The sequence below is a fragment of the Rana temporaria genome, chromosome 1 (genome assembly GCF_905171775.1).
Source record: "Rana temporaria chromosome 1, aRanTem1.1, whole genome shotgun sequence".
NCBI lineage: Eukaryota > Metazoa > Chordata > Amphibia > Anura > Ranidae > Rana > Rana temporaria.
This window is the reverse complement of record NC_053489.1, coordinates 379,917,596-379,943,890: the sequence shown is the minus strand read 5'-3', so window position 1 is coordinate 379,943,890 and position 26,295 is coordinate 379,917,596. Positions and strand designations below refer to the sequence as shown.

The 26,295-nt window shown below is 47.4% G+C and overlaps 1 protein-coding gene across 2 annotated transcripts in view; it reads left to right on the top strand.

The window, feature by feature from the left end:
- The window catches only part of UBXN6 (UBX domain protein 6), a 479,989-nt gene that overhangs the window by 325,245 nt on the left and 128,449 nt on the right, over positions 1 to 26,295 (top strand). For both annotated transcript variants that reach the window (XM_040322526.1, XM_040322525.1), the window contains exon 10: positions 13,228 to 13,358. In XM_040322526.1, coding sequence (XP_040178460.1) covers positions 13,228 to 13,358 — 131 coding nt within the window. The remainder of the gene's footprint in view (positions 1 to 13,227; positions 13,359 to 26,295) is intronic.

Genomic DNA, 26,295 nt, shown 5'->3' with positions numbered 1-26,295 from the left:
CTGATGTGCCCTGTGCCTCAATGTGGTGTGCCCTGATGTGCTGTGATGGGCCCTGATGTGCTGTGCCCTGTACGTGTTGTGTCCTGATGTGCCCCGTGCCCTGATGTGCTGGGCTCTGTACAATGATGTGCTGTGCCCTGATGTTCTGAGCTCTGTACCGTGCCCTGATGTGCACTGTACCCTGATGTGTTGTGCCCTGGGCCGGTCTGGATGAAGTGCAGGGCCACATTTTTGTCCCAGTCCAGCCCTGTTCCAAGGTGGCGTACTCCTTTCTGGTGAGGCTCTGGCTTGGGCCTCATGACTGTGGAAGCATCAACATCCTATATTTTCTTGTGTTCCCGCCTTCCAGCAAGCTTTCAGTAAGACTTTCGATGTGCCTGGCAGGGCCTTATTTGCTGCTGGAGCACTTATTCGGCTTCGTCAAGGATACATGACTGTTGGTCAGTATGCAGTTCAGTTTTGCACCTAGGCCTCAGAACTAGCATGAAATAATGAGGCCCTTACTGCAACCTTTTGGCAGGGTTTAGCAGATCGTAATAAGGACAAACTTGCTGGCAGAGCCATACCCTCCACCCTGGATGACTTGATTGCCCTTAGAATCTAAAATGTCCACTTTCAGGAGCGATGTCTAGAAAGGGCTTGTTCACGTCAACCCCCAGTGAATCGTTTAGCACCTGTTTTCCAGGAAGCTCCTGAAAAACGCACCTTTACAACTATGCCGGCATCTGAAGAACCCATGTGGTTAGGTCAGATGCCTCACGCCATAAGACTACCTTTTCTGCAGAGCTGACGGTCACATATTTAAAGTCCTGTCCAGGGGTGTGGCTTGAGGACAACCTGAACAAGACGTGCCTGGGAAGAGCTCCTGCCATCCTGCTTGCCATTTTTACCATCCCTTTTCCAGTGGACCCATCCTGCTCCCTCTGCGGCACTCGGGGCTCCCCAGACAGGCGTGCTGCCCGAGGCCGAAATCGCAGCATCTTTCCGCTTCTGCAGCTGCTTGGAGGACAGACTCTTTCTCCGGCCCATCTCCAGAGTGGTGGCCACCATACCAGCGCCCGCTTCTGGCCCCCCTGACCGCTCTACACCCGTCCCTGCAGCTACATGGGCGCCGCTTGAGGCTGGCATAACCGCGCTCCGCCATGTGTGCGGCTGCCTGGGGGAGAGGCCGCGGCTCTAGCCTACATCCAGGAATGGCGGCCATCTTTCTACACCCCAGCCGAGATACCAGCAATCACTCTCGGCCTTCCTGCTCCACCTGCATTTGGCTCTTCATCAGCACAGCCAAGGCACCTCACAGGCCTGCTGCACACTCAGTGTCAATCCCTCACAATGGCCTACAGGTGGACAATCGGACCCGGCCCTGTGTGAGACAGCCATCTTGGTACACCCCGGCATTCACCTAACTGACTCCTTCTAGCCTGATCTGGGCCACCCCTGGAAGCCAGAGCACCTTATTCAGTCGTGCAGTGGCTGGCTGCTATTGTAAGTCACACAAGTTACAGCCACGGCCCTAGTCCTAGCTCCAGAGTCATTTTGCTCCACCCTGCTACAGTGGCTGGGTCTCCTTCCCCCCTTTGCACTTGGCTGACCTCCTACACTTCAACCTGTCAAACTGCCCTGTGCAGTGGCTATTGAAGCATTCCTCTACTTCCACAACTGCATGACAGGTGATTAACAGCCCTAGCTCTGGCTCCCTCACCTAGACTATCACCCGACGAGGAGCGTGGCTGACTGCCGGGATGTGAGGAGGCAGGTGGCCTGAGCTCCATCTGTCCCTATCTCTCCTGTGAGAATCCACCAGCTTTCCTACCCTCCTGAGACCACCAGGAACATTTGAGGATGGTGAAATATGGCCCTGCGCTAGAGGATATCGCCAAATTCCCTTCGCTGCTCTCTCTATCTAAACCGCAACAACATGTCGCCAGCCAGCCTCATGGAAGGAATCGCAGCAAGGCCTCCTCTTCATCCACGGCAGCGCAACATAAACTTGGGAAGGGTAAGTCACAAAACCCGCCTGCCTCTAGCCCTGAGGACCCCCTGCTGCTCTCGCAGCCTGAGGACACAACACCTCTCTCCCCCAGTGCTGACCACAAGTTTTGCAGAACCCACGCTAACACAAATCATGGAGGCTATTTGGCACAGCCATGTCTCTCTCACCACTCAGACTCCTATCAGATCAGATTTGTTCTTCCTAAAACAAGATGTGCATAATCTCCGCAATAGAGTGATCAATGCAGAACAACGCATAGGGGATTTGGAGGATGATACCCGTCCTTTGCAGGCCTCTGTAAGAGAATTTGCGCCAAACCCAAGATTATACCACTCATAATTTAACAGATATGGAGGACTGCCTAAGGTGTAATAATCTGAGGTTTTTGGGCTTTCCGGAGGGTTCAGAAGGTACGGCCCCCTGAAGATTTTATGGAGCGGTGGTTGACAACTACGTTTGGCGCCTCCACTTGCTCTCCTCTATTTGCCATAGAACGAGCACATAGAGTTCCCCTGCGTCCTTTACCTATTGGGGCACCCCATGCGCTATGCTCATCAAACTCCTGCACTTCAGGGACAGGGAAGCGATTCTGAGGGCCACCCGCACAAAGGGCCGCATATCCTTCAATGGCAATGGGATCACTACCTTCCCAAAGGGCCACATATCCTTCAATGGCAATGGGATCACTACCTTCCCCGATTTTCTCAGTGACTATGCAGAAACAGAGGGCTACTTTCCTGGCCTTTAAAAGAAGATTGAGAGACTGCCAACTACCCTATGGTATGCCCTATCCTGCATGACTGAGGATCATCCATAAATGAAAGCACAAAAACAAAAAAGCAGCGCTCGATGGAGATGGCATAAAACTTTATAGTCTTGTAAGGATAAAATAACATTGGTATTACATGATAATAAACACTTTGAATGCACACAATAATTATAATAATAAGGAAAATGATTGTGGTATAATTGATAAAAATCTAATAATAAAACAACACCGATGCCACTACGGAGTCTAAGAGGGAAAGGGTTAACATCAGATCTTAGGTCTCCAGAGTAACCCTGTCACACCTTCAACAACGTAACCACCAAAATCCAGGTGGAAAAGAAGAGTGCAGTGTGATGGCTCGAATGTACCTGCTGTAATGGACATCTTTAGTGCCCAAAGGATGTAATAGGAGCGTGGTATAGGGGTCCTGAAGATGGTAACTGCAGTGCAACAGTTAATATAGACTTCCTGGGATGGCCTGGGGTGGGGCCATACAGGAAGGAGAGGTGATAAAAAGGCAGCCAGAACAGAGTCAGGCCTCTAATGCACACATGTAGACAGGTAAGCTGCCAGACTTTATTACATATCCATGACAATGTCATTTCTGAAGGGGAAAAAAAGTAATGTAAAAGTACTCATGGCTATAAAGAATACAGTCATTGCTCATAAAAAAAAAATGTGGGGATCCCCCCAAATTCAATTACCAGGCCCTTCAGGTCTGGTATGGATATTAAGGGGAACCCCGCCGTCAAATAAAAAAACGAGAACGAGAGAGCGGCCTCCCCTCTCCTGAACCGTACCAGGCCACATGCCCTCAACATGATGAGGGTGCTTTGGGGTCCCCCCCAAAGCACCTTGTCCCCATGTTGATGGGGACAAGGGCCTCATCCCCACAACCCTGGCCGGTGGTTGTTGGGGTCTGCGGGCGGGAGGCTTATCGGAATCTGGAAAACCCCTTTAACAAAGGGGACCCCCAGATCCCGCCCCCCCCTGTGTGAAATGGTAATGGGGTACATTGTACCTCTACCATTTCACCAAAAAAAAGTGTCAAAAATGTAAAAAAGACAATAGCCGGTTTTTGACAATTCCTTTATTAATGTCTTCTTTCCGTGCTTCTTCTTCCATCTTCTTCTTTTCTGCTTTCATTCGGGTTTCTTCCTCCATCTTCTTCTTCCTCTGCTTCTTTTTTTCCAATTGAAGATCCCGCCTTGTGATGCTTCCGTTGCCTTGTGATGCTTCTGGGGGTGATGCTTTGTTGTGGGGCCTCACCCCCAGGGTTGTGGGGGTGAGGCCCTTGTCCCCATCAACATGCGGACAAGGTGCTTTGGGGGGGACCCCAAAGCACCCTCCCCATGTTGAGGGCATGTGGCTTGGTACGGTTCAGGAGAGGGAAGGCCGCTCTTTCGTTCTCGTTTTTTTATTTGACGGCGGGGTTCCCCTTAATATCCATACCAGACCTGAAGGGCCTGGTAATTGAATTTGGGGGGGATCCCCACATTTTTTTTTTTTATGAGCAATGACTGTATTCTTTATAGCCATGAGTACTTTTACATTACTTTTTTTCCCCTTCAGAAATGACATTGTCATGGATATGTAATAAAGTCTGGCAGCTTACCTGTCTACATGTGTGCATTAGAGGCCTGACTCTGTTCTGGCTGCCTTTTTATCACCTCTCCTTCCTGTATGGCCCCACCCCAGGCCATCCCAGGAAGTCTATATTAACTGTTGCACTGCAGGTCTGCAGTGCTGTTCAACTTTGTTGCTGTTCCTGTCTGCTGTGTGATACGTTTACCTAGACTTACCTAGACACCGACTTTGGCTCGTCCCTGACTACGCTTGTTTGCCTGTGACCCTGACCCTTTGGCCTGTCTGTTACGTACCTTACCAGAGGCCGAAGTGCTGAGAGGGCTTCCCTTGCGACTAAGTGCAGAACGCCCCCTGGAGGTGACACAGGGGGAGCTATGCCCAGAGATGCAGGAGTTGCCAGCTGCGACTTGCTGAGTAGATGTTTGAGATCAGCTGTAGACCAGGATACGCAGTCAGGCAGGGGTACCACGGAAGTAGTAGATGAGGTGGACTGGCAGGAAACCCAGGGGCGGAGTCAGGAGCCGAGCCGGTAGTCATACACAGAAAGCAGGAAGTGACTGGAACAGGTCAGAAGGCAAGCCAAGGTCATACACTGGATCCAGCAGACAGGAACAGGACAAGGATAAGCCGAGAGACAAGCCAGGGGGTCATACACGGAGAAGTTTGGTCAGGCAAGCCGGGTCGTCAACAGGAATTCAAGGAGAACAGGAACAAGGATTCAGGATCACACCAAGGGCTGAAGATCATGCAGCAGTTGGTGACTGCTGCAACAAGCTTTAAATAGGGCACTGACGCCAGGAGTCCCGCCCGCATTGTGTGCGCAGTAAAGAACAATGTATTTATGGTGTTGCCCGTATGCGCGCGCATGCGCATTGTGCTCGTATGCACGCGCATGCGCATTGTGCTTGTATGCACATGCGCATTGTGCTCGTATGCGCGGGCATTGTGCTCGTATGTGCGCGCATGCGCACTGTGCTCGTAGGTCCGTGCAAGACAGGTCTGCCAGTTCTTCCACAGTTGGTTCTCTGACACTGTCCCTTGGTTACCCTTGTCTGCCTGTTGCCCCGACCTCGGCTTACCCAACACTATCCCTTGTGTTCTCAGTGACTGCTACCCCTCTCTCCCTACGGAGCGTGACCTGGGGGACCCCAGGAGTCGCGACCTGGGTTTAGCTGCAGCAAAGGCCATCCTCACCACTAGAGGCTCTGGTAAACACCGGCTGGACCTTAGACTCTGCGCCCTGCATATTTGCAAGATGCGGACGAGAAGACCCAAGAAATAAGCAGAAGAAGAATCTTCTTCCTCTGCTTCTTTCTTGGGTCTTGGGAGGAAGAAACCCGAATGAAAGCAGAAAAGAAGAAGATGGAAGAAGAAGAAGTGCGTAAATACAGTAGGTGTTTGCGATATTGTGTTTTTAGCATGACAGCATCGCGCTGATTCTCGGCGACATGGTGCCGAGATCTCGCCGACATCTCGCACTCACTGGAATAGTGACAGCACATTCCAACGTGCGCGTCATAGAAGCGACGGGAGATCCGACTTGGATTCCCGCCAATTCTACACGTGTGCAGCGTTTGTTATGAATCCTGAGGGGGAAGTCCCCGCCGGATTTTAAATAAAAATTCGGCATGGGTTCCCCCCTCAGGAGCATACCGGGCCCTTAGGTCTGTTATGGGTTGTAAGGAGAGCCCCCTACGCCGAAAAAAACGGCGTAGGGGGTCCCCCTACAATCCATACCAGACCCATATCCAAAGCACGCTACCCGGCCGGCCAGGAAGGGAGTGGGGACGAGCGAGCGCCCCCCCCCCCTCCTGAGCCGTACCAGGCTGCATGCCCTCAACATGGGGGGGTTGGGTGCTCTGGGGCAGGGGGGCGCACTGCGGCCCCCCCACCTCAGAGCACCCTGTCCCCATGTTGATGAGGACAGGGCCCCTTCCCGACAACCCTGGCCGTTGGTTGTCGGGGTATGCGGGCGGGAGGCTTATCGGAATCTGGGAGCCCCCTTTAATAAGGGGGCCCCCAGATACCGGCCCCCCACCCTAAGTGAATGGATATGGGGTACATCGTACCCCTACCCATTCACCTGGAGGAAAAGTGGTAAAAACACAAATAAAAAACACAGGGTATTAAAATATTTTATTAGTCTGCTCCGGAGGCTCCCCCTGTCTTCTTTAGCTCTGTTTACCAGGGGGGGCTTCTTCTTTGACGTCTTCGGGTGGGGGCCGCTCTTCGCCGCCGTCCGGTTCTCTTCCACCGCCGGGGGGGTCGCTTTTATAAAAGCGCCCACTCCTCGGCGGGTTTCCTCCGACGTCTTCGGCGGGGGGTGGTGTGCTTCTTCTTCCGCTATCCGGGGGGGTCTTCTTCGGCTATCCGGGGGTCTTCTTCACTCTCCGGGGGTCTTCTGCTATGTTCGCCGCTCTCCGCTGTTGACTCGGCGCACCCCGGTTTTTCCTCCAGCTGTCCGGTGCCTTCTCCTTCAGCGCTGAACGTCTATCTTCTTCTTCCGTGCTGTGAGGTATTCTTCTTCTTCCGGGCTGTGACGTCATCTTCTTCTCTTCTCCAGATGTTGACACGCCGGCTCTTCTCGCTGAAATGGCAGGTGCGCTGCTTTCATCGGACCTATATAGGCCTCACAGTCCCATCATGCTCTGTACCTACCCATGTGACAGGGTTGTCGGGAAGGGGCCCTGTCCTCATCAACATGGCCGGGTAGCGTGCTTTGGATACGGGTCTGGTATGGATTGTAGGGGGACCCCCTACGCCGTTTTTTTTCGGCGTAGGGGGGCTCTCCTTACAACCCATAACAGACCTAAGGGCCCGGTATGCTCCTGAGGGGGGAACCCATGCCGAATTTTTATTTAAAATCCGGCGGGGACTTCCCCCTCCGGATTCATAACAAACGCCGCACACGTGTAGAATTGGCGGGAATCCAAGTCGGATCTCCCGTCGCTTCTATGACGGCTCTGTCTCCATCGCGGCAAGCCAGTTCGGCGCTGGCTCCCGCGATGGGGCTCGTAGGTGCTCAATCTCGCCGAGAAAGGGAGCGAGATTGACACAATATCGCGTTCACCTACTGTAAGACATTAATAAAAAAATTGTAAAAACCGGCTATTGTCTTATATTACATTTTTGACACTTTTTTTTGTGAAATGGTAGAGGTACAATGTACCCCGTTACCATTTCACACAGGGGGGGCCTGGGATCTGGGGGTCCCCTTTGTTAAAGGGGTCTTCCAGATTCCGATAAGCCCCCCCGCCCGCAGACCCCCACAACCACCGACCAGGGTTGTGGGGATGAGGCCCTTGTCCCCATCAACATGGGGACAAGGTGCTTTGGGGGGGACCCCAAAGCACCCCCCCCCCAATGTTGAGGGCATGTGGCCTGGTACGGCTCAGGAGAGGGGGGCCGCTCTCTTGTCCCCCCCTCTTTTCTGCGGCCAGCCAGGTTGCGTGCTTGGATAAGGGGTCTGGTGTGGATTTTTGGGGGAACTCTCAAAAGCACCCTCCCCATGTTGAGGGCATGTGGCCTGGTACGGTTCAGGAGAGGGGGGGCCGCTCTCTTGTCCCCCCCTCTTTTCTGCGGCCAGCCAGGTTGCGTGCTCGGATAAGGGGTCTGGTGTGGATTTTTGGGGGAACTCCACGCCATTTTTTTTTAATTTGGAGTGGAGTTCTTCTTAAAATCCATACCAGACCTGAAGGGCCTGGCATGGGGGAATATTTGGGCGGGGTTCCCCTTAATATCCATACCAGACCTGAAGGGCCTGGTAATTGAATTTGGGGGGACCCCCACATTTTTTTTTATGAGCAATGACTGTATTCTTTTTTAGCCATGAGTGCTTTTAAATTACTTTTTTTTTTCCTTCAGAAATGACATTGTCATGGATATGTAGTAAAGTCTGGCAGCTTACCTGTCTACATGTGTGCATTAGAGGCCTGACTCTGTTCTGGCCTCTCCTTCTTGTATGGCCCCACCCCAGGCCATCCCAGGAAGTCTATATTAACTGTTGCACTGCAGGTCTGCAGTGCTGTTCAACTTTGTTTGTTGCTGTTCCTGTCTGCTGTGTGATACGTTTACCTTTCTGTGCACTGACTTTGGCTTGTCCCTGACTATGCTTGTTTGCCCATGACCCTGACCCTTTGGCCTGTCCCTTGGTTACCCTTGTCTGCCTGTTGCCCCGACCTCGGCTTACCCAACACTATCCCTTGTGTTCTCAGTGACTTCTACCCCTCTCTCCCTACGGAGCGTGACCCGGGGTACCCCAGGAGTCACGACCTGGGTTCAGCTGCAGCAAAGGCCATCCTCACCACTAGAGGCTCTGGTGAACACCTGCTGGACCTTAGACTCTGCACCCTGGGGAATCTCAGGCTCACGCTTCCTGACCATCTGCAGCAGTCGGCTATTAGGTTCACTACCTTGCGGTGCACTCCTGTCTCCAACGGAGTGCATCTGTCACCTGGCCCCAAGTGAGCTGACAGACATCTTGTACAGGGACAGTTCTAAGCACAGGAAACATGCACTACTTCACAGGCATACTATACCCCCCCTATGAAATTGAAAGGAATATTTCACTTTTATTGTTTCACTTTAACCACATACCGCACCTATTCTGGCACTTCTCTCCTTCATGTAAAAATTATATTTTGTTCCTAGAAAATTACTCAGGACCCCCCAAACATTATATATATTTTTTTTAGCAGACACCCTAGGGAATAAAGTGGCTGTCATAAAAACAAAATTATTTCCAACGATATTTGCACAATAATTTTTCAAACGCCTTTTTTTTGCCAAAAAAAACGGTTTCATGAATTAAAAAATAACACAACAGTAAAGTTAGCCCAATTTTTAGGGATAATGTGAAAGACGATGTTACACCGAGTAAATAGATACCTAACATGTCACACTTTAATATTGCACACACTCATGGAATGGCGCCAAACTTCGGGACTTAAAAATCTCCATAGGCGACGCTTGATTTTTTTTTACAGGTTACCAGTTTAGAGTTACAGAGGAAGTGCCTAGGGGTCTGGATTACCAGCGAGGCTAAGGAGTATACCAGTAACAACATAGCTCCACTTTTGTTAAAACTGAAATTAAAGAAAGACATTTGGAACCGTCTCCCCCTCTCTGTAGCTGGGAGATGCAACCTGATAAAAATGATCTGGCTCCCCCAGATATTATATGTGTTACACAACTCTCCAATTTGGCTGAACCAATTATGGTTTAAACGGATTGAAACATTATTTAGGGAGTTAATGTGGAAGGGAGGCCAGTCCAGAATTAGATTGCATACAATGCAGCTCCCGGTGAAGGAAGGGGGGATGGCGGTTCCACATCCAAGATCATATTTCCTGGCGTCTCAGTTACAGCAGTTAGCGGGCTGTGGCAATCTAAATTTGGGCAATAACTGCTTTAGGCTATTGCTATCAAGGGCCCCACACAAAATTTTAATAGAAGCCCTGGAGGCAAACTCATTTGTCCAAAGATGCCCGACTATAGAGCTAATTAACAAAGTGTGGCAGACCACGAAAGCTTTATTGGGCTATATTGGGATAACTGAATTTGCTCCCCTCTCGCATAATAAGAACTTAATGGAACTTAAAGATCTAGAAATCCCCAAAATTTGGGAGATCCAAGGAATAACACGGGTACTACATATGTATGAGGGCAACCTTATCAAAACGTTTTCAAAAACTGAGAGAAGAATTGATGTACCTAACAAAACTTTTTTTAATTACTTACAGATTAGACATGCCCTCCAGACCCAGTTTAAGGTTTATCCAATGGTCAGGACACATATCCCTGTGCTTCTTAAGACAATCCAAACAAATATAACGAAAGGCCAAATCTCGGTACTATACGACAAAATCGGCACTAAAACTATAAGTCAAAGTGGGGCTTTTAAGAGCCGAGAAAGATGGGAAAAAGACATTGGGTCACTAACCTCGGAGCAATGGAATGATATTTTACATAGAGGGACATTGGTGTCAATCGCCCCAGCACAGAGATTGTCCCATTTATTTCTATTGCACCGGGTCTATCATACCCCTAAAAAAATGTTTTTTCTAGGTTGGAACCAGAGCGATGAATGCCCCAGGTGCAAGACACCGGGGGATCTTATTCATATGTTCTGGAGATGCCCCAAGCTCTTCAGATACTGGATAGAAGTGATAAACAGGATTAATAAAACCTTTAAAACCTCCTTAGAGCCGGAGGTTAGAACCTGCTTGTTAGGAGGTATGGAAGACCATAGAATCCCTCCAGGAGCAATGGAAAGTGTACTTAGGTGCTTATTCCAAGCTCGGAAATTAATAGCTCAGAGATGGCAAGCGCATGCTCCTCCATCTGTGGAGAACTGGGTCGAAACTATCAATGCACTGGTATGGTTCGAGAGGGTGGCCTTTATTAAGCAGGGAAATTATGGTAGATTTAGAAGAGTGTGGGGACCTTGGCTAAGAGAAATGGGATTCCCCCTGGATAGATAACTTCTATAGGGGGTCTTAAAATCCTCTCACCCTAATGGGTGTCAAAGATTCTCTATAGCCGTGGACTGTTGTTGAAGAAAAGCAAGGTCTCCCCATTCTCCTTTGCTCTTGGCTTGCTTATTTGCAGCGCCCTTCGGGCTCTCTCTCTCCTCTTCTCCTTTTAATTTATCTCTCTTCGCCTGATCAATGGACAATCCAGACGATGATACCTCCTCCTAGGTGTATCTTTTTCTTTTTCCTCTTTTCTTTTTTTCCTGTAAATTTCTATAATGATAATTGGGGGCTGGACGGGGGGAGGGGGAGGGAGGAGGGAGGGAAGACACGAAACTAGTTGATTTATAAACTATATTATTGCTGTATACATGTATATAGTGTATTAGATAACGTGTATTATCTGCATGTAACTTGATCCCTTTTTTTCTTACAAAAAGAAAACGGAAAATAATAAAGAGAAATTAAACCTTAGAGTTACAGAGGAGGTCTAGTGCTAGAATTATTGCTCTTGCTCTAATGCACGCGTCAATAACTCACATGTGTGGTTTGAACGGCGTTTACATATGTGGGCGGGACTTAACATGCGCGTTCGCTTCTGAGTGCGAGCTACTAGGCACAGGGGTGTTTTATTTATTTATTTATGTTTTCTGATTTTTTTTTAGTTTTGCACTTTTTTTTTTCTTGATTACTTTTATTCCTATTTCAAGGAATGTAAACATCCCTTGTAATAGGAATAGTGTGTAACAGATCCTCTTTATGGAGATAGGTGGGGTCAATAAGACCCCACATCTGTCCTCCAGGCTGGAAAGCATGAGATTGAAAAAAAGAACACTGATCTCATGCTTTCAGCCGCAATCATGTTCGTTCAGCACAGTGGTGTAGTGGATAGCACTTTCACCAAAAAGGGTCGCTGGTTCGAATCCCGCCCGTGACACCATCTGCCTGGAGTTTGCATGTTCTCCCTGTTTTTCACTAGTTTTGCATTTGACTAGGGTCAGTGTCACTACTGGTAGCACGAAACGATACTTGGGCCCCATAAAGGTTGCAAAGGCAGTCCAACTCCTCCAGGATGGTACATCAATACGTGTCATTGCCAGAAGGTTTGCTGTGTCTCCCAGCACAGCCTCAAGAGCATGGAGGAGATTCCAGGAGACAGGCAGTTACTCTAGGAGAGCTGCACAGAGCTGTAGGAGGTCCTTAACCCATCAGCAGGAACGGTATCTGCTCTTTTGTGCAAGGAGGAACAGGATGAGCACTGCCAGAGCCCTACAAAATGACCTCCAGCAGGCCACTGACCAAACAATCAGAAACAGACTTCATAGGGGTGGCCTGAGATCCCGACGTCCTCTAGTGTGCTCTGTGCTCACTGCCGGACACTGTGGAGCTCAATTGACATTTTCCATTGAACACCAGAATTGGCAGGTCTGCCACTGGTGCCCCATGCTTTTCACAGATGAGAGCAGACAGACGTGAAAGGATCTGGAGAAGCTGCGGAGAACTTTATGCTGCCTGTAACATCGTTCAGCATGACAGGTTTGTCATTGATGGTCTGGGGAGGCATATCCATGGAGGGACGCACAGACCTCTACAGGCTACACAATGCCACCCTAACTGCCATTTTAGGTATCGGGATGAAATCCTCGGACCCTTTGTCAGACCCTACACTGGTGCAGTGGGTCCTGGGTTCCTCCTGGTGCACGACAATGCCCGGCCTCATGTGGCGAGAGCATGCAGCCAGTTCCTGGAGGATGAAGAAATGTATACCTTTGAATGGCCCCCATGCTCACCTGACCTAAATCCAAAATAACACCTCTGGGACATTATGTTTCGGTCCATCCGGTGCCGCCAGGTTGCACCTCAGTCTGTTCAGGAGCTCAGTGATGCTCTGGTCCAGATCTGGGAGGAAATACCTGAGGACACCATCCGTCGTCTCATTAGGAGCATGCCCTGATTTTGTCAGGCATGCATACAAGCACTTGGGGGCCATACAAACTACTGAGGACCATTTTGAGTTGCTGCAATGAAATTTCAGCAAAATGGACTAGCTTGCTGCATAATTTTTTCACTTTGATTTTTGGGGTGTCTTTGAATTCAGGCCTCTGTAGGTGGATAATTTTCATTTCCATCAAATGATGTGCCATCCTTTCATTCCTAACACATTACCCAGTTCATATTAGTATAGATATCCAGCGTGAGATTTTTGCATGTTGAGATCTGATATGTTATCAAGGTGTTCCCTATTTTTTTTTAGCAGTTTGTGTGTGTATATATATATATATATATATATATATATATATATATATATATATATATATATAATATTTATTATTATTTATTTATTTATTTATTGCAAAAAAAAAATTCCATGAAAGTGAAGTGTTCTGCTATCTGTTTTACCATAGGAAAGGGAAGCTGGAGCGAGAATCACTACTTCGAACTAAAGCAATGCGAGAGAGGGAAGAAAAAATGATCATTAAGAAGTATAAGTACACCGTTCTGAGAGTCAGATTTCCAGATGGGTATTTACTGCAAGGTTAGAAGTCTTTTGTTTTTTTTATTTTGTATTTTATTTCTCCTCTCTGTATACAGTAAATATGAATAATTTGTATGACATGAGATGCTTTATTGTAGACAAATACAAGCACTTATAGTGGCATTCCTTTTAACACAAACTTCACTACAGAGGGAACTCAAAAACAGACAGGAATGAAGTTTACTTCAATCATGTTGAAGTTTATGTACGCTACTGTTCAAAAGGTTTATGCAGGTGTGACAAAATGCTGTAAAGTAAGAATGCTTTTCGAAATCGAAGTGTTAATAGTTTATTTTTTATCAAATGAAAAGTAAATCAACAGCAGAGTAATCCAAATCAAATCAGTATTTGGTGTCACCACCCTTTGCGTTCAAAACAGCATAAATGCTTGGTACATTTGCACACAGATTTTGAAGGAATTTGGCAGGTAGGTTGTTCAATGTATCTTGGAGAACTAACCACAGATCTTTTGTGGATGTAGGCTGCTCAAATACTTCTGTCTTTTCCTGTCAGACAGACTGATGTTGAGATCAGGGCTCAGTGGGGGCCAAACCATCACTTTGAGGACTCCTTGTCCTTTACACTGAAGATAGTTTTTAATGACATTGGCTGTATGTTTGGGGTCATTGTTCTGCTGCAGAATAATTTTGGTTCCAATCACACACCTCCCTGATAGTATGGGAGGGAAAAAGCAGGAAGTGCCACCTGAGTGTAGTATTAGTATAAATGATTTAATGGCAAAATACAGAGCACTCACTGCATATAAGTTAAAATATGCTCATCTGTAGTAAAGTGTCACTTTCTTTTCTGACATCCTTGCACTTTATCCATGAGCTGCTAGGGTGGGGTCTGTATCACGTCCTGTAGCCACCAGGAAGACCAGCAGAACCAGCATAGAATGCACAGAAATGACGTCACCGGAAGTGACGTGATGGCATGATGGATAAGTATCTGCCTGTATTTCTCAGCATTGAGTCCTGACCAAATTTTCAACTCAGTTTGCAAAAATGCAGCCTCAAACATGCAAGAAACATTCACTGTGTTTTACTGTTGTCTGCAGACACTCATTATTGTACCGCTCTCCAGCGAATAAACTGCCTCCTGCTACAACCAAATATTTTGACTCATCAGTCCAAAGCACCTGCTGCCATTTTATTGCACCCCAGTTCCTATGTGTTTATGCATAGTTAAAGTGATTGTAAAGTCTAATTTTGTTTTGTTTTTTTTAAATAACAAATATGTTATACTTGCATTTTCTTTGCAGTTTGTTTTGCACAGAGGAGCCTGGATCCTCCTCTTCTCGGGTCCCTCTTTGCTGCTCCTCTCCCTCCTGTCGAGTGCCCCCACAGTAAGCAGCTTGCTATGGGGCATGCAAAACGGCTGTATGTCCTTTCAGACATGGAGCCCAGACCAGGCCCCACCCCCTCTTTCCCCTGATTGACTAACTGACTTTGATTGACAGCCGTGGGAGCCAATGGTACCGCTGCTGTTTCTCAGCCAATTAGGAGGAGAGTGGAAGGCTAACGCACTTGTGGACATCGCTGGAGAGAGATGGGGCTCAGGTAAGTAAGCTCAGGGGGTGCTGGGAAGTCGCTTTTTTTATTTTATTTTTAATACATGTAAAGTGTCACAGACTCAGACCTTCTTATGTCTAAAATCATCCTATGACCACTAGGGGCATAGGATGCCTGAAGATATCTTGGACTACCTGAGATGGGATTATTATGTATTTATTATCCACATTATATTCCAAGATCTGTAGGACTATTTTAAGTTTGTTGATTCTGAACTCAACGGGTTAATTGTAGATGTGACTCTTTCATACTGCTGGATGTTAATGTCCTCACCTCCAGCCATCTCTCTATTCTCTGTGCTATTTGCCTCTATTGTGTGTGTGAAGATGTCCTGTGTTTACGCTTAAGAGATTGTGTATTGTACAGCAGATGAATGAGGAGCCGGGGCGTCTAGTCACTTCGTCTGGCTAAATGATTGGATAAATGAGCTCATGTTAATTATTGTTCTGGTCACCTCCTCTTTACTGTATATAAGATTGTGTTTTTGGTGCTATTAAAGACTCCATACTTAGCACACAGACAAGTCTCGTCTCGTTGTGTGTTGAAGGCAGCTGGAAATATCTGATATCTATGTCCAGACTGATAGGAAGCGGTATATGACGGAAGCACTCTGTCGGAGTGCGGGGACATTCCGTGACAGTGGTGGCTAGCAGCGGGACACTTTCTGCAGTCCGGGATATCCAACCTCCACCTGGATCCAAGGTTCGGATAGCAGGAGAGGAGAGGAGAGATACAGATACCAGCCGCCATGAGAAAGGAATTCGGAAGGAGGTTGCAAGAGAAGCAAATACAGCACGGAGGACCAGTATCAGAGCAGGTCCTGCTGGGATGGTCGGATTCTGTATGCTGCGAATTTTGGAAGGAAGCGCTAGCCTGTGAGCAGCAACACCAGGGAAAAGTTCTCCCCTCCAACCAGGAAAGGTACTGGTCGCAGTATGGATTGCGGGTGCTGTTGTTGGGAGAAAAACCGCACAAGGAACAGACAGCTGAATTAAGCAGGCTGGTCTGGGCAGAGATGCGGCTGGATGAGAGCTACAGAGCCCTTCGGTGGTATGTGTCCCAAGCATGTCCCTGGATAGCGGATGACAGCCCAACGGAAGGCTTAAGCTACGGCGGCCTGGGACTGTTGTATGTGAAGCTGACAGGGGACTCTAACTTTGGCAGTGATTTGGAGTGGCGGTTGGACGAAATCATGGATTTCAGAGAAGAGCTACTGAACGTCTCAGAAGGGCACTGGAAGATTTGGAGTTTCTGGCCGTTCAGGAATGGGAGCTGGAGATCGCCTACAGACGGCTGCTAGACTCTGCTCAGCGCCAGGGCTGGGCTCCCTTTGCCTGGGACTATCAGGAAATACCAGTGGACAACGCTGAAGTCCTGGCTGAAGAGTCGGTAATGTGGCAGAGTAACAGTGTGCTTTGCCATCCTGCCCCCGCAGCTATGGACGCGGAGGTCTTATGGCGGATGCAGCAAGTGCTGACTGACCTTGATGATCCTGTTTCTGCATGGGATGATCTTGGATGTAGGAATGTGCCTGTCCAGCAGTATGCCAGAGAATCGGCAGTGGAAAATCTGGAGATTGCCATCCCCAAAGCTGAAGTGCTGACCGCAGGGCAGAGCTCTGCTAACCTCTGCTCAGTACCTATGGCATTTTCTGGGTTCCATGGACAGGAGATGGTGAACCTCTATCCCCAGACACCAGTTGCAGATACAGGGGATTTAATAGACTTTTCTGCTGAGGAAGAACAACATGAGGAGCCTCCAGCAGAAGAGCTGGTATCGGGGCCACACTTCACTGTGCTCTGCCCATCACCAACAGCAGTATCTGTGGAGTTGCAAGGAACTTCCCCAGCTGAAGCGCTGGTCACTGGACAGAGGTTTCAAGACCTCTGCCCCACCTCTGTGGCAGTTCCGGAGGCTCAGGGTGAGAAGGGAGAGGAGGTGTTCATCGTCCCTCCCCAACAGTTGGCCAGGGTGGAGAATGTGTTCTTTCCTCCCCAGCAAAGATCCGTGCATCTGGGAGACAGTACCACAGACATGTTGTCCCAGCAGCCATATGAGGGAACGGAAAAGGAAGCAGCTAGCTCACCTCCCCAATGGCAGCTACATAGTTTGGGTGTGGAGGAATCCAGCCTCCTTCCCCAATGGTTAGCTGGAGCGGATGATGTGGAGTCCCCAGCAGAAGTGCTGGCAAAAGGGCAGAGCGCCGCTGGCCCCTGCCTAGCACCTACAGTGTCTCTACAGCTTCAGGAAGCTGGGGCGGTTGGCCCCTCTGCCCAGCAGCAGACCAAGCCCCGAAATGTTAAAAAACCACCCAGCTGAAGCGCTGGCAGCCGGACAGAGATTTAATGACCTCTGCCCCACACCTACTGGTGTCAACTACTCCTTGCAGCCAAGATATGTGAGTTCACTTTGTCCGACTAACGCATGTCCAGACCAGGTGGAGGTCTGGGACCTTGTTAGTCGACTTTTGATGGGGGAGAAATGTCACAGACTCAGACCTTCTTATGTCTAAAATCATCCTATGACCACTAGGGGCATAGGATACCTGAAAAATGATATCTTGGACTACCTGAGATGGGATTATTATGTATTTATTATCCACATTATATTCCAAAATCTGTAGGACTATTTTAAGTTTGTTGTTTCTGAACTCAACGGGTTAATTGTAGATGTGACTCTTTCATACTGCTGGATGTTAATGTCCTCACCTCCAGCCATCTCTCTATTCTCTGTGCTAATTGCCTCTATTGTGTGTGTGAAGATGTCCTGTGTTTACGCTTAAGAGATTGTGTATTGTACAGCAGATGAATGAGGAGCCGGGGTTGTCTAGTCACCTCGTCTGGCTAAATGATTAGATAAATTAGCTCATGTTAATTATTGTTCTGGTCACCTCCTCTTTACTGTATATAAGATTGTGTTTTTGGTGCTATTAAAGACTCCATACTTAGCACACAGACAAGTCTTGTCTCGTTGTGTGTTGAAGGTAGCTGGAAATATCTGATATCTATGTCCAGACTGATAGGAAGCGGTATATGACGGAAGCACTCTGTCAGAGTGCGGGGACATTCCGTGACATAAAGGCAGAAGGTTTTTTATCTTAATGCATTCTAACTTCTTTAAGTTGCTTAGCCTTGTTTCCATGTCGGAGGTATGGCTTTTTTGCCACAATTCCTCCATGAAGACAACTTCTGGCCAGACTTCTCTGGACCTGGGTCCCACTGGCTTCTAACACAAAAACCTCCTGCGCTCTGGTGTTTTGCCAAACCGGGTACAGCAGTATAGTCTAACGGCAAAGTCTGAAGTCTTGCAGCCCTCCACAGAACAAAGGGTGTTCATAAGGCTAAAACAAAAAGAAAAGAAAGGAGGGCGCACCGACCTTGTGCATTACCACTTAAAATGTTATTAAAACAGAATAAAAAGCAATGATCCTACTCACAAGGCATTAAAAAGTAAGCGCTTTTCAGACAGCTGGACTGGACCTCACGGCACCTGCCAGTAGAACTTCAGACATCTCAACGGCTGTTCAGATGTCTGAAGTTCTACTGGCAGGTGCCGTGAGGTCCAGTCCAGTCCAGCTGTCTGAAAAGCACTTATATTTTAATGCCTTGTGAGTAGGACCATTGCTTTTTATTCTGTTTAAATACAATTTTAAGTGGTAATGCACAAGGTCGGTGTGCCCTCCTTTCTTTTCTTTTTGTTTCCCACTGGCTTCTGCCAGTTTTGTAAATGAGAAGATAAAAACAGGCACCTCTAGGTTAGAACTGTAAAGATTTTAATGAGATACAGGTGCATTATCCACTTACATGGAGGTTACGGAACGAGTCCATCCACACTGGCGTGGGGTTTACTGCAGAGCGGCGTTCTGAAGAGCTGATTTTTCTGCCTGTGGGGGAGAAATCCTAGCCAGCAGGATCTATGGGACCACAGCGATTTATCCGAGGCTTGGTGGTGACATCTAATGTAAAGGGGGGCTTTAATGGTGACATTTAATGTAAAGGGGGCTCTTATGGGGACATCTAATGTAAAGGGGGCTCTGAAAGGGCCGGATTCCTGACGAGGTCCACCGAGGCCAGGCCTCGGGGCGGCAGTGGATGCAGGGGTATTGGATAGAAAAGGTCCTGGACCGCCGCACTCCTTGAAACAATGTCTTTATTTAGCAAAAGAAGTTAAAAAAACAACCAAAAACAATGCAGTCAAAAAGAAGAAGTGGACAAAAGGAAAAAGGTGGCTGACATGTTTCACATCTCTTGATGCTTACTCGTAACGGACCGAAAGTTCGCGCAAACTTTCGAACACCGTTAAAGTCTATGGGACTCGAATGTGAGAAATCAAAAGTTAGAATTTTAAAGGCTTATATGCAAGTTATTGTCCTAAAAAGGGTTTGGGGACCTGGGTCCTGCCCCAGGGGACATGTATCAATGCAAAAAAAAGTTTTAAAAACTGAAGATTTTTCGGGAGCAGTGATTTTAATGATGCTTAAAGTGAAAGAATAAAAGTGAAATATTCCTTTAAATATCGTGCCTGGGGGTTGTCTATAGTATGCCTGTAAAGTGGTTTCCCGTGTTTAGCACTGTCCCTGCACAAAATGAAATTTCTAAAGGAATAAAAGTAATTTAAAACTGCTTGTGGCTTTAATGTAATGTCTGGTCCCGGCAATATGGATGAAAATCATTGAGAAAAACGGCATGGGTACCCCCCCAGCCCATTACCAGACCCTTTGGGTCTTGTATGGATATTAAGGGGAACCCCGCACCCAAATTAAAATAAGGAAAGGAATGGGGCCCCCAGGCCCTATATACTCTGAACTGACTGTAGATTTGTTCTTAAGTAGAATCTGTTGGATTTTGGAACAGGTATTTTTTTAAGCGTAGCTCCAGCCAAAAAATCTATTTTTAAGCTTTTTGGTGTCTGTGCCCCTGTTCAGAAGATTTCACCTCAATTTCTGTCCCAATGACAATTGGATTTTGAAAATTTGGGGTTATTAGGGAAACAAGGATTGGTGATAAAGCATCAGTGGAGACACCTTTTTCCCATATTAACTCTTACAGTAGAGAACTTCCCTTCCTAGGGGTAGATTTCCTCTCACTTCCTGTTGTCTCCCTCCATTTGTAAGTAGGAGTTGTATGTAAGTCGGATGTTTGAAAGTAGGGACTTGTCCTATATACTCTGCTGAAATTTGGGCCTTAGATGTTGGTGTTGCCACAACACTGTAAGCCCTCACAGTTACTCTTGGTGGGCACAGGAATGGACATTGCTGTGAAATATTAGATCAATAATTGAAGAAGAATGGGGTTTTCCTACTTTTTTTTTATTTTTTGTTTTTTTTTGTTTTGGTGGATGTAAATAATTCACAAAGGGAAATATATAAGGAACACCTCAAACACTAGAGATATAAGACAACACACACAAAATAAACACAGACACATAGATATCACCAATAAAATAAATACGTAGATACGTAATTTTTTTTATTTTTTTTTATTTTTTTTTTATTTATTTATTTATTTTTTTATATTTATATATATATATAAACATACACTAGGAAAAAGGAAACACATACACGATAAAACACGAAATAAATATGGAAAACACGATAAGCACATAAGAATATAAAAGAAGGAACACCCTAATAGGGAATAATTGTTATGGGAAGGGGCGAGAGGAGAAGGGAGGGATATTGATTTTTTTTTTCTTTTATTTTTTTTTCTCCCTTGTACTTGTCTTGTTTGTATCTATAAATGTGATGTACACTGTCTTCGACGGAAGTCGAATGTATATGTAAGTGATGTGAAGAAATATACGGAAAATAAAAATAAAGAATTATTCAAATAAAAAAAAAGATCAATAATTGTAATTACATGCCCCTGTTGAACAGGGGCAGAAAAATTGGGTCTTTGGTGGTGAAAGGTGTGGTGGTGTTTCCACTACACTGTAAGGCCTCACAGTTACTCTTGGTGGGCGCAGGAACGGGCCCTGCTGTTAAATATTAGATCAAGAATTGTAATTACATGCCCCTGGTGCTGGTGCAACCCTGCAACCCCTCAAAGATACTTTAGTTCAGTGGTTCTTAACCTTGTTGGAGGTACTGAACCCCACCAGTTTCATATGCGCATTCACCGAACCCTTCTTAATTGGAAAAATAAAATATGATTTTGCGTGTAATGGGCACAGTGGCTGCGTGTGATGGGCACAGTGGCTGGGTTTGATGGGCACAGTGGCTGCGTGTGATGGGCACAGTGGCTGCATGTGATGGGCACAGTGGCAGCGTGTGATGGGCACAGTGGCTGCATGTGATGGGCACAGTGGCGACAATTGATGGCGCAGAGGCTGCATGTGATGGCATAGTAAGGCTGCAATTTATATATATATTTTTTTTTTGCTAGTCAGAGAAGGCTCATTTAAAATAAAACAAAAAAATTTTTTTTATCTGCCATTTTATATTAATAAAGTGCTGGTCACCTCACCTCAGTCAGCCTCCTCCCCTCCCCCCAATCCAGCCATTTAATTATATGCTCTTAACAGGTTCTACTTACTTTAAACAAGTTCAGTAGTCTTTTTTTAGCACACTGTCTGCTAGGTTCAAAGTCCACTAGTCAGGCAGGCTCCTCGAGACTAGTCCTTGCTTTTCTAGTCCCCCCCTTCCGTGGAGTGACATCACGCCGCTGGAAGGGACCAAGAGACTCCTTCATAGGGGGAGTAAACAGGCTGCAGCAGACAGGAAAGGGAGCTGGGAGGTGACGGTCCCGGATGCAGGAGTGCACTCGGCACACAATTTGTAAAGTGCCGCTGGCCACGCTGGCGGCCGTGGCAGAGCTTCACCTGCAGCTGCGCCCCCCCCTCCTATACGAAATGGTATCGCCCAGGGCACCCGTCCGCCCCTGCCTTGTACCGGCGGCCCTGTATGACCTCCGCCGAACCCCCGAGACTCACTCACCGAACCCCTGGGGTTCGATCGAACCCAGGTTAAGAACCACTGCTCTAGTTGGAGCGCAGGAATGAGCCCTGCTGCAAATTATTGCAGCAAAAATTGTAATTACACGTCCCTGTTAAACAGGGGCAGAAAAATTGTGTCTTAGCCACTGGTGCCAGTGCCCAGAACCAACATTTTTCTTACAAGCTATCAGGATGATCATTGAGGAGGAAAAGGATAGTCACTCAGCATAACAGTCACCATCACTCTTCTTCTTGGTCAAATAGCCCTTACACCGCCTGGAGGTGTGTTTGGGGTCATTGTCCTGTTAAAAAATGAATGATGGTCCAACTAAACGCAAACCGGATGGAATAGCATGCCACTGCAAGAAGCTGTGGTAGCCATGCTGGTTCAGTATGCCTTCAATTTTGAATAAACCCCCAACATTGTGTCCAGCAAAGCACCCCCACACTATCACACCTCCTCCTCCATGCTTCACGGTCCATCCGTTCACCTTTTCTGCGTCGCACAAAGACACGGGGGTTGGAACCAAAGATCTCAAGTTTGGACTCATCAGACCAAAGCACAGATTTCCACTGGTCTAATGTTCGTTCCTTATGTTCTTTAGCCCAAACAAGTCTCTTCTGCTTGTTGCCTCTCTTTAGCAGTGGTTTCCTAGCAGATATTCTACCATGAAGGCTTGATTCACACAGTCTCCTCTTAACAGTTCTAGAGATGTGTCTGCTGCAAAAGGTGGCTACTTTGAAGAATCTAGAATATGAAATTTATTTTCAGTTGTTTCACACTTTTTTTTGTTAGGTATAATTTCCACATGTGTTAATTCATAGTTTTGATGCCTTCAGTGTGAATCTACAATTTTCATAGTCATGAAAATAAAGAAAACTCTTTGAATGAGAAGGTGTGTCCAAACTTTTGGTCTGTACTGAGAAATTACTTTGCGCAAGTTGGTTCCAGAGCAGACAGTTTGTTACCAGAAATGTGGAGTCCCAGTTTCTTTTACCATCTGGCTGAACCGCCAGTCTCCATTGATATACAGATGCGCCATTAAAGACCCTACACCCAGGATGTTTGGAGATGGGGCAAGTGAAAATGGTGTTCCCCCTGTCAGAACCATAATTGACCCCCCCTGATGACGACGGTGACAGTGTTGTCTTGGAAAATTCGGGGGCTACAGGACCCCCTGAACCGCACAATGCTGTTCTCTTTAATGAGGAAACGTTTGCACGCCATTTGTGCTGTACAGGAGACCCACCTCACGGATGACTCTGTGACATGTCTGAACTATCGGTGGGTGGGCAGAGCAAAATCGAGGGGTGTGAGTGTGCTGATACATAGTTCCATAGATTACGAGGAACTTGCCTCTGAGATTGATTCAGAGGGCTGTTATGTTTTTCTTTTATGCAAGTTGAGTTTGTTTAAATGTATTCTTGCTTTTGTGTATGTCCCCCCCCCCCCCCTGACACTAATCAGGTACTGAGGGCTCTGGTGGAGTTTCAGGTGAGGTACCCGGATATACCATTGTATGCCTTCTGAGATTTCAACTGCTACTCTGACCACCTGTTGGACAAGCATTCCCCAGGAGGTGGGGGGAGGGGAACGAACCGCACTGCTCTGCGGAAATTCATGGAGGAGGTGGGGTGGAGGGACCCATGGAGAACAGGAAACCCAGGTGTCAAACACTTCTGTTGTTTCTCCAAAAGTTACTCATCTTTATCAAGGATAGATTTATGTCTGTGTACACATGCAGCTGAACGATACATCATTGAGGCGACTTTTTCCCCAGAAGTGTATCGGATCACTCCCCATTGATTGTGACTTTGGAGGTGTGCCCTCCTTCTGTGGTAGCCAAGGCTCCATGGAAGATGAATGCCTTGTGGTTGAGTCTCTTCCCTTGCCATGAGCAAGTAGAATCCCACATTTTTAATTTTTGGCGCATTCATGCCACCAGCGAGAACATGGCCGCAACTTGGGAGGCCTTTAAGGCTGTCCTGAGAGGACTCTTTATCACTGAAATTCAAGCCATTAAGAGGCTGACAAATGCTCAGAGGGAGGGAATGGAACAGATGGCAGAAGACCTGGAGGGCACCTTCATTGCAGACCCGACTGATGCTAACAGGGAGGCATGGCTTTTGACGCAAGATGCTTTGTACTGAACTACAGCCTCGGGCGCGCAGAGGAAGCAGTTCTTTCAAACACACAACGAGACGAGACTTGTTTGTGTGCTGAACATGGAGGGCAGCTGGAATATCTGATATCTATATCCAGACTGATAGACAGCAGTATATGACGGAAGCAATCGGAGTGTGGGACGTTCCGTTACAGTGGTGGCTAGCAGCGGGACGCTTCCTGCAGTCGGGGACATCCAACCTCCACCTGGATCCAAGGTTCGGATAGCAGGAGAGGAGAGATATAGATACCAGCCGCCATGAAAGAGAAATTCGGAAGGAGGTTGCAGATACAGCACAGAGGACCAGTATCAGAGCAGGTCCTGCTGGGATGGTCGGATTCTGTACGCTGCGAACTCTGGAAGGAAGCGCTAGCCCGTGATCAGCGACACCAGGGAAAAGTTCTCCCCTCCAACCGGGAAAGGTACTGGTCGCAGTATTGATTGCGGGTGCTGTTGTTAGGAGAAAAAACACACAAGGAACAGACAGCTGAATTAAGCAGGCTGGTCTGGGCAGAGATAGTGGAAAATTGTGTAGCGCTATGGCATATGTGAAATTCAAAACCACTAATTGCTCCTATAAAGAGTGTATAATAGCAATAAATTCACATGTAAATTCCTGCATGGAATCGACTAGTACAATGAAAAGTATATAAATAAAAGTCCAATATGTGTAATAAAGTCCATATAGACATATCACCATGTGAATAAAAATGAGGAAAAATCTTGATGATGTTCCAAATATATATATTCAAATGAAATGTAAGTGATCACCACCACCGATAAGGATAAATGGAGGCTTACCAGAGCTGGTGGACTTGAGCTGACATATGTCACTACAAGTCAGATTAGGCTTATAGTACTAATAATAGTACACAGGATCAGGTGATGCAAACATCCAGGGCCTTGGTTCAGCTGTTAGTTCAGATATACCGGTATGATAAGAAAGCCTTTGATCCATATAGCTCCATATGAGCCGGGTAATTCAGAAGAAGCAAGGGAAGAAAGATAGCCACATAGCGTAATCCAGTAAAAAACGATATATTTTAATTGAAATAAAAGTCAAGTACACTCACATGTATCCTGATATAAAATCGCATGGTATATAGGTTTGAGGCGGCAGTGGAGACGAGAAAAAACACACAAGGAACAGACAGCTGAATTAAGCAGGCTGGTCTGGGCAGAAATGCAGTTGGATGAGAGCTACAGAGCCCTTCGGTGGCATGTATACTGCTAACCTCTGCCCAGCACTGATTTTCTGGGTTCCACGGACAGGAGATGGTGAACCTCTACCCCCAGACACCAGTTGCAGAGACGGGATTTGATAGACTTTTCTGCTGAGGAAGAACAACCTGAGGAGCCTCCAGCAGAAGAGCTGGTATCAGGGCCACACTTCACTATGCTCTGCCCATCACCAACAGCAGTATCTGTGGAGTTGCAAGGAACTTCCCCAGCTAAAGCGCTGGTCACCGGACAGAGGGTTCAAGACCTCTGCCCCACCCCTGTGGCAGTTCTGGAGGCTCAGGGTGAGAAGGTGGTAATCACTTCCCAGCAGCAGATACAGGGGGAGAAGGGAGAGAAGGTGTGCATCGTCCCTCCCCAACAGTTGGCCAGGGTGGAGAACATGGTATTTCCTCCCCAGCAAAGATCCGTGCATCTGGGAGACAGTACCACAGACATGTTGTCCCAGCCGCCAGATGAGGGAACAGAAAAGGAAGCAGCCAGCTTACCTCCCCAACAGTGGCGGCCCGTCCATAGGGGGCGCCCGGGCGCCGCCCCCCCCCCCTTTCCACATGAGTGTATGTTATTGTGGCCAGCCTATTCAGATAACCGGACATTGGGCACTGATTATCTGAATAAGGACAGCTGGTTGGCTGTGCGGAAGTGCCTATCAGAGCCAGCCTAGCTTTCCCAGTACAGCCCTTCAGCTCCCGGATGTCTTATTCTCTGAACGTAGTGGGCTACGTCCCTTGGATAAGACTGACGGCCGTCTCAGCCAATCAGGTTCACTGATTCTGGTTATCAGTAACCTGATTGGCTGAAGTGTCATCGAGGGCGGCAGAAGACATCAAGGGACCGTGGAAGGAGGATGGCGAACCTTAGAAAGGTAGTTGCCGGGCGGGGGGGGGGCAATCTGACTGGCAGCATTTTACAGGGCACAGTGGGGACAATTGATGTGGGGACAAGTGATGTGGGCACAGTGGGGACAATTGATGTGGGCACAGTTGGGAACAATTGATGTGGGCACAGTGGGGGACAATTGATGTG